Source organism: Hipposideros armiger, unplaced genomic scaffold (assembly GCF_001890085.2).
Source record: "Hipposideros armiger isolate ML-2016 unplaced genomic scaffold, ASM189008v1 scaffold_719, whole genome shotgun sequence".
NCBI classification, from domain to species: domain Eukaryota; kingdom Metazoa; phylum Chordata; class Mammalia; order Chiroptera; family Hipposideridae; genus Hipposideros; species Hipposideros armiger.
In genome coordinates, this window is record NW_017732069.1 from 108,746 (window position 1) to 117,544 (window position 8,799).

The following is an 8,799-nucleotide window of genomic DNA, read 5'->3' on the forward strand; positions in this document are numbered from 1 at the left end:
TTTCTAAGCTTTAGTGGTTTCGCCCACCCAACTGAGAAAAATTTTAGGTCCTCAGTCTATCGTAACATTAGACAGCCATTCCCAGCCCTTGCGTTCTTGACACTCAATGTCTCGAACGGCATCATGAAATTCTCCAAAGGTCATTCAAATTCAGCATCATTTGAAAAATAACCCTATGCTGCACTCCACCTTTCTGGAAGGGGAGTGTTATAAAATTGAAGGAGAGAGAAGGATTGTATATTGCCAGGCCCAGATGGCTAGGGATCACTGAATTCGACAAATTGTATCTTAGCTGCTTAGTAACTGGAATCAAAGTTGTAGTCCTGATTTAAAAATGGAAAAGCAGAAAGTTCCCTAGACCATGCATTACTTTTGTCTTATAAGGAAAGGTTACCATTGTGTTCTATTTGTAAATACACAGCTTATACAACGGGTAACAAACGAGCTCTGTTGTAGCCAGTCAAACAAGCTACTCAACACATTGCACATTTCATAGCTGCACCAGACACCAAAGTTCCTCTCACACAGGAGAGGGCTTCCCCTCCCCACACCCACTCGCCACGCAGGGTCCTGACCGCCCACTCCTGCCTCCATTTTTCCCTTCTTTTTTTCTTTTTTTTTTGTTTTTTTTTCCTAAGGTGCGGACACCCCCCCACCCCCCACCCCAGGAAATGATTGGTGGTCATCTCATCTCATGGTATACTCGTCACACACAAAACATTCAAACTACATGTCTTCTGTCTCGTGCAGTCTGGCCCCTGCACAGGAAATATGCCTCATCACACAGTCTGCATCAGACCCTCCACATACAGCCAACCCACCATTAACATTCTCAGTGCACATGCTCACGGCAGGCTTACGGACCACTCAGAAGATAGGTACTGGTGGCAAGCCCAGGGCCACCCAAACACCACACACCACGGGCACTCTGCCGCTTCTGACATGACTTTTTTTGCCCTCAAAAGACCTTCCAAGGAGAGGTCCTGGAGGCAACTGGGTGGGGTGCAAAGTGGCATGCTTCGGCTGGAACACGCACCCTCCTTCCACGGCCGTCTCTCAGCCTGGAAGCCGTTTTAGCCGCAGGATTCGCACTCTGCTCCCTCAGAGGTGCCTTTTCATGTGCAGGGCCAGGTGGTCGGACCTGGAGAAACACCTGCAGAGCGAATGGCCAGCAGAGAATTAGGTGTCCAGGCCTGCTGGCTGGGTTACAGACCTCCCGCCCTGCGTGTCCCACCCAGCCCCTCTGGAAGGGAAGCTGGCAATCCACTAAGTCATCACAACTCATTTTCAGGGGCAGGAAATGACAACAAATAGGAATATAAAGTAAGGAGGTCTGCATTCAGCTCTTTGAAGCATCGGGCAGGACCTTATTGCCCAGTGTTCAGATTTAGAAACTAATGAAGGTCTATCTTTGGAAAATAGGAACAAAGTCCCTCTAGTTTCATGCACACGTAACACAGAGCTTCCTAATGTGGACAGTTAGCAAGGCCCAGGCTAAACAAAGCCAACACGGACAGGAAACTGCGTGCCCACTCCATGGTGGGATGGCATTCAACCACGTACCTGTCACAGTGAGAACATTTAAAAGGCTTGGCACCCGTGTGCTTTCTGAAGTGTCTGGTTAACTCATCGCTTCTTGCAAAACGCCACTCACACCCTTCCCAGGAGCATCTGTAAGGTTTTTCTCCTGGGGAGAGAGCACACGACAAGCACGCCATGATTTTACGGAACAGGGAGGAAAGGGGCCCTGCTCCAATAATAACACATGGTAAATGTCAACTCATTAGCAAGCTAGGGGCCTGGCCTGGCAGTCTCAGGAGTCCCGCACACACACCTAAACCAGGGACAGCAGCGGGCACTCAGAGGGGACATCCAGGGGCTCTTTCCTGACCTAGCCTCGGGCCCCCAGGGGCTGTGGAAGGGCCCAGAGCCCACATAGCCATCACCAGTTAACAGGCAGGAAGCACAATTCCTCAGACTGGCAAAATACTTGGGAGGTGATGTGTCCGCCCGCTCGACCCACAGCCTCCCGAGGGCAGGGTTTTACTGCTTTCTCCATGGAAACGGTTTCTCCCAAGCACTTATTTTGTTCCTTACTCACTCCCTGTGGAACAAGCTTTGTCGTTTCCTCCGAGAAACTACATTTCTCCAGAACTGAAGTCATGAGTTTCTGGGAAACCCCATCCAGGGCCTTCAAAGAACTTTCTAAATGGCAATCAAATAACCAAGTCAGCTTTGTTCCTTGGTCAGATTATAAATACAAATTCAGTAAAAGTGCTACCCGAGGCTATTAAACATTTTGTCAAAGGCAGTCCTAGAACACGCTGTTGGGAAGGAGGGCTGGGACCTGGTCCCCGCTCTGCCGTAAGCATTTTGGGGACCCCAGTCAAGAGCTCAGCCATCTCCTCTCATTGTTGGCAAGATGCAAGTTTGAACGACTTGATCTCTAAAATCATTCCAGTTCTAAAATTTCTGGGACCTTTCACCCATTACCCTAAGACTATCAAGGTAATTTTAAATGAAACTTGCATCAAGGTTGGGGTGTTTCATGAAGAAGTTTGTTTTGTCTGTGGATTCTTAAAATTGGTATCAGGAATCAAAGGCAGCGTGATCCACGGAGAAATTCCCAGTAAGTACCCACTGGTCAATACCGCTTCATTTGGAGCCTATGGTCAAGCTCAGTCCTCACGCCACCTGCGCCACCAGCATGCCCCATGCTGCCCAGCCACCCTCTCCCCTGATAGCCTTGAGTTTAAAAAATGAGAAGTGATTCCACGTCACATTGTCATGGACACCGCAGACCGCGCACAATGGGCCCTGACACCCGGGGTGGTAGGAGTGGGTGGGAGGGAAGGTGGGTGGAGATGGAGAAGTGATTTACCTGTCTGTTTATTCTGAAAGTGTCAACCATTCATCGGGCACATGTCCAGTCTTTCACCTCCTACTCTGTCTTCCCCAGAGACCCAACTCTTTGGGGAAAGAATGAGGTGAGGATGTGTCTGCTCTGACAGCCTTCTGCGGAGCCCGGCCCCCTCCCAGGGCTGGTGCAATTCAGTGGCGCCCACCAGCGGCCCACCTCCCGGGTCGCAGGAGGGACTGACCTGTGTGAGTGCGCTGATGTGCTTTCAAGTGGGAACTTTTGGTGTAAACTTTTCTGCAGCCGTTAAAGTGGCACCGATGCACCCTCCTCCTGCCGTCTGGGGAGGCGTCCCCACTGCCCTTGTCACTGGGCTTCCCAGAAGTCCCACTGCGTATCTTCCCAGGAGGGTGTGGCTCACTGGGTGTGCAGCCCCACAGGTGAGAGGGGTCTCTGCTGAGTTCTGGAGAAGAAGGGGGCGTGGAGGTGACAGAGGAGCTCAGGTTTCCCGAGGTGACCATCACTTCGCTGATGGGGTCGGAGGTGAACTTGGAAGTGGGCGAGAGCTCCTCAGAGCTGTCAGAGGACTCGCTGCTCAGGTCAGAGTTCAAGCTGTTGGTCTCCAGGTTGTAACCAAAGCCGGGGCTATTGAGAGAGTCTTCTGGGGGACTGGAGGAAACCTGCACCTCGGGGTCCTCCTTTTTCTCCCGAGCCAGGATGATTTTGGTCCACAGATCTTCCTGGCTGTCGAATTTGATTTCGGAGGCTGACACATAGCAGGGTTCACTCTGGAGGTAACGTTCCAACTCCAGGCAGGTCTGTGCAAAAAGAACAACAAGAAGGTGCATGATTATGACAACCAAAAACAGAACCAAAAGCACATATCCAAAAACATGCAGGGATGGAGGACAGACAGACTGTGGCCGTGTCACTCTAGGAACCGTGTCTTCAGGAGAGCAAGAGGAAAGCTGTTTCTAGGAATGGCTATGAATTCAGAAGAAACATCGAAGGTAAAACCTCTTCTGGCTGCCCCGCGTTGGGCCAAAGGCCACGATGACTGATGGCCATTATGCCAGTTTCTGTTATAGTTACCAGTGTTGACGTTCCTCACAAGTTTCTGTAAACCACAGACAACTGGCCTCAAACACACCTCTGACAGGTCTAGCCAGGTGATCTGACAGTCTGGAGAACCATGTGCATTAAGAAAAGCCCCAGCCTTCCTCCTTTCACAAGCACAGGCAGGAAGGCTGCACCACACGCAATGCAAGGTCTTCTGACATTGCACGTGTCCCCCTTTGCAGACACAGCTGACAGCACAGGGCCACAATCAGGGAGCAGACGCAGCTAGCTGACAGGCTATATTCAGTGACATCAATGGAGCTGCAGAGAAACCACCCATTTCCTGTGTAGCCCAGACCTAGTAGGCTTTCAAAGAATGCCATTCCCAAGTGCAGGGCCATGCGCGCACACAACTTTAATGACTTCCACAGCGGTCAGAGAAAAACAAGAGCTTCAACAGCAGAGTGGAGACATCATTCCACAATGGCCATCTGCTATTGAAAAGGATGCAGGACGGGAAATTCCTCCGGGCCCTGCTGGGAGTGCCACAATGGACAAGAACTTTATCTACTGGCCAAGAGTACAACTGTATGAGTCATCACTCTATTTCTTTCACGCAATGCCAGAGGAGACTTCCTTTTGCAATTCTGACCAGCAGCCAAAAAGGACCCAGTTCAAATATACATGCGATGTGTCATGGGCAGAGTGCCCCCTCCCCAGACCCACAACCAACCTTTCCAGAAGCTACCGCTGCCGAGAGACCAGCATCCCCTCTCCCCACCATCTCAAACTTTCTAGCCACTGGAAAAGAAAAATGGTAGGAAACGTTTTAGGATTAAACTAGACCTGCCCTTATCTTCATTAGGATCAAGTGCCTATATGGCCATCTAAGGTTGTCTATACGACTGCAATTCTACAGATTTCAATTTCGACAGCACACTGCTCTTTGTAGCAAATCCTCAGGACAAGCAAAGCCTGCCCAAAGGGCTCATACTTGCTTACTTAGCAACGGGCCTTGCTACCATAATATACCACATACCCTTCCCCCTCCCCACAGACTCCTCACAGAGCAAGCTCGAGCAAGCAAAGGGGGAAAACAACCATTGTTTTCTCTTTGCCCCTAAAATTAGACGTCTGGGTTATCACGCACACTGGAGTGTTCTGAGGAGGGACAGCCAAATATTTTATTGATGTTCCAAAGGAAAACGAAAGCACATTTATTGAGATCTTGTTAAACTTTAATAATCTTGCTGATTTAAAATCTCCATTATGCTGATGAGCAATGGGGACCAAAAGGAAGCTGAGACTTTAAAAGCCTCTGAAGGCAAAGGGGAGCTGGGCCTGGCTTGGGGCCCAAATCCCCAAAGCCCGACGGAAACTACTTAGATCAATTTCAATCACGTCCTAGGGAGCAGCTTCTTAAGGAGGAAAAGGGGGAGGGGAAAGGCAGGCAGGACAGGGCTGCGAACAATTAAGCAGCATGTGAAGGTGGCTACACTTCACATTTCATCCCTCTTAAAAGCTTTCTCGGCTTTGAAACACACAGAATATATCTGATCAGCTAATTCACTTTGTGACAAAAAGCAAACAGTCTAGCAGGGCAGACAGGCAGACCCAAAACCTTCTATTTTTTTAAACACAACGGGACAAGTGTCAGAATCTCTCTACCTTCAGGCGAGCCTAAGGAATTAGAAGGGGGAAAACAATTAACTTTCATAATTGTCCAATGCCAAAAATTTCAGTTTCACTAAAATATGCCAGAAACCGAGGCGCAGACTTGAACCAATTCGGAAAGGCTCATTGTCATATGACTGATAAGTCACTGGTTGTGCAAACATTGTTGGGTTGTTTTTTTTTTCCTGTTGTTTTCTGGTCAACAGAAGAAGCAGGTAAGAAAAACAGGGCAGATGAAGTCAAACGTTAAGGATTCCTAAGAAGCAACTGGAAATGGGCTGGTAGAGAAAGGGAGCTGGTGGATGTTTTACTGGTAAAAATTTAATTTAGAAAAAAACTATTTAGAAACGCCAAAAAGGAAAACAAAAACAAATCCCTTAAAAAAAAATACCCTTGGCATCCACGCAAGTTCATATGACACGTTCCAGCTGTGGAGTCTGGAGCTGGTACAAGCACCAAACTTCTGCCAACGGCTCGGGCCGGGATCAGGCCGCGGAGCTGGGTCTGCCCTACGGTTCAGAAGCCCCAGAAACGGGCAAAAACACTGGGAGCGACGAAGCGCTGCTGCGCCCCACGCAAATGACAACGCCGCTGCATGCTGGAAAAGACCCTTTTAAAGTGCCTCCCGCACCGGAAGCAGCAGAAGTACGTTTTGAGATGAATTATTTTAAATTTAAAAAAATTTACCCAAACCGTAAAAAAAAGAAAAGGAAATGCGCCTCCAACCACACACCGTCCTGTCCGTGCGTGCATGCACTCCCTCCGCGGCGCACTGGGGCACCTGGCACACGACAATTCCTATTTACCTGTTGCCAGTATTCCTCCAGGGAGGGCAGCGCCGAGAAGTACCCGGTCTCGTGCACAATCTGGAGTTCCTGGAAGATGCTGCACATTGGGAGTACATCCATGTCGGGTTGGAAAAGACAGTCCCCGCTGTTGTACCAACAGGGAGGTGTGCGGTCTGGAGTCAGGAGCGCTGCAGCGCCGGGAAAGTTTCATGCAAACTCAGTGCACAGCAATTAGGAGCCGCGGGTTCGGATCCTACCGGAGTCCAGAGACGCGCTCGCGAGCCCACACAATATTTGCAAACACCGGACTGACTGCTAACGTAACCCCTGCAAAACTTCCTATTCAAACCTCCGCTGCCAGCTCCCCTCCTCCCCGCCTGGCTCCCCCCACTCCCTCCCCCCCACGTGACTCTTAACGGACCGCCCCGCGCACCGCCCAATCACGCCGCGCCCGGCCCGGGGGCTGCGCGCCGATGATGTCAGCTGCGGCCAATGGCGGGCGGCGGCTCACCGCGGCCCCGCCTGGCGTGACCGAGCCTCTCCATCACGGCCCTCTCCATTGGCCCAATTCGAACTTCGGGCCGCTCTGATTGGAAGGATGCCTCGCAGGCTATTTTTAGCAGGGTATTTAAGGCGCGGGCCGCCTCGCGCCGGAGGAGTTGGTGCTGGGAGGTGCGCGGTTGAGCGGCTCAGTGCGCCCGGGGCCGGTCCGAGGGAGCTGGTCCCCTCGTCGTTTCAGTTCTGTCCCCGTCACCCGGGCCGGTCACTGATCACCCTGGCCCTCGTCACTCAAACCCGTCCTGGTCACCCGGGCCGCATCCCGTCACCTCGGTCCCCGACCCCTAACCCAGGCCAAGCAGCTCAGTGCACCGTGGCAGGGCTGAGGAGAGCCGGGCGGGTCCTTGTGACGGCTCGTCCCTGTCCCCCTCTTCCCAGTCTCCCTCGGTCTACCCTCCTCCAACCTCGGGGCAGCTCTGCTTTCCTTCGTCCCCGCTGTGCTCCGCCCTCTGTCCCTCCCCCTCCGACCTCGGGACGCCCGGCGGCCCCCTATCTTCCTCCCATCCCCGTCTGTCCCCCTTTGTCTTTTCTTTGCCCCCCTTTGCCTTCCCCTTCATCCCCTCTCTATTCCCCTTTTTCCCTTCCCATCCCTCTCTGTCTCCCATCTTTCCCTGTGCCCCTCTATCTCCCTCAGTCCTCAGACCCAAAACTGTGACTTGGGGACAGAGCAGCCACACTGGAGTGGTAAGGGGCAGTAAGGCCTGCAGGGAGGGGACTGTGCAAGGAGTCACTGGGGTGCTCTCTGAATCCCAGGTCCCTCAGCGCCCCTCACGGGCCAGAGACACACCTGGAGGATATACCTGTGAGGTTGGTACCTGCCTAACCTGCAGGAAAAGGGTCAGAAGGGCTTGGAAGACCCATGTTGGATCTGCTGGCTATTGAGGGGGGATACTTCAGGGTAAAGTGTAGATTGCTGTGGGAATGAATCCTGCCTTTCAAAAAGAGGGCCCCACAACTGGTTCTCAGTAGAGTCTGGGACTATAATAGCATCCGCACCAGCTGTGAACTTGTTAGAAATGTAATTTCCAGGGCTAGGGGTCCCAAAACCTACAGAATCAGAAGCTGGAGGCTAGGAGGCTGTCCTAGCCTTTGTGTTTGAACAAGCCCTCCAGGGGAATCTGTTGCCCTCTCAAGTTTGCGAACCATAACTTAAAATATCTTTTGACTTGCCTACCAAGCAACAGCCCACATTGTAAGAAGATGCAGTCTACTTCTAATTGGGAGCTGCAATCAAAGAATCCACCAAGGTTAACAGCTAGGCTTTCCACCTGTGAATGTGGAAACAATTTAAATTAGCTTGAAGTTGACATTCAATGTGTGTGTGTTTCATAGAAATTATCTCTTAAAAATATACCATAGTGTTCATTTTCAAGAAAACTGTTAAGACCACGAAGAATGTGCATTTTAAATTCAAAATGGAAAACTGAATTATAGCGCTACTTTCATTTTTAATTCAAATTAGACTTTAACGAACATTCTTTTAAATTTTGTTTTTGTTTTTTTTAAATGGAATATGTAAAAGAATTGTGAAAGGATTTTGTATGTTAAATTTTAGCAGGCTGGAGCAAAGTAGACTATACCAACATCAGGACCTTGTAAGACTAGGCAGGGGCCTTTGTGAATCATAAATTAGGAAAGGGTATTATCTTATTGTACCTACTACATAGAGTCTATGAACATGATCCAAAATGAATTGATAAAAATGATCATTGGCCTGTGTTTGTCTTACTTTACCCAGAAACAAAGAGCATGACTGACCTTCCATAGGTGAGACATGCACCTTGAGTCTGTTTCCAAAACAGAAATGGTTTGGCCTTGAACCATCCATAGATTGGGCCAAACCTGGTGACAAGCAGCTGGTTT

At 50.4% G+C, this 8,799-nt stretch overlaps 1 protein-coding gene across 2 annotated transcripts; it reads right to left on the bottom strand.

The window, feature by feature from the left end:
- Positions 1 to 5: 5 nt before the first annotated feature.
- KLF6 (KLF transcription factor 6) lies at positions 6 to 6,722 on the bottom strand. Of its 2 annotated transcripts, none has more exons than XM_019627183.1 (4): positions 6,397 to 6,722; positions 3,102 to 3,675; positions 1,564 to 1,687; positions 6 to 1,153 (listed from the first exon to the last, which is right to left on the bottom strand). In XM_019627183.1, the coding sequence occupies exons 1-4, from the start codon at positions 6,496 to 6,498 to the stop codon at positions 1,102 to 1,104; spliced, it is 852 nt and encodes a 283-aa protein (XP_019482728.1). In that variant the 5' UTR covers positions 6,499 to 6,722; the 3' UTR covers positions 6 to 1,101. The 2 variants fall into 2 exon arrangements, with proteins under 2 accessions (XP_019482728.1, XP_019482729.1); XM_019627184.1 differs by lacking the exon at positions 6,397 to 6,722 and adding an exon at positions 4,650 to 4,726.
- Positions 6,723 to 8,799: the final 2,077 nt, after the last annotated feature.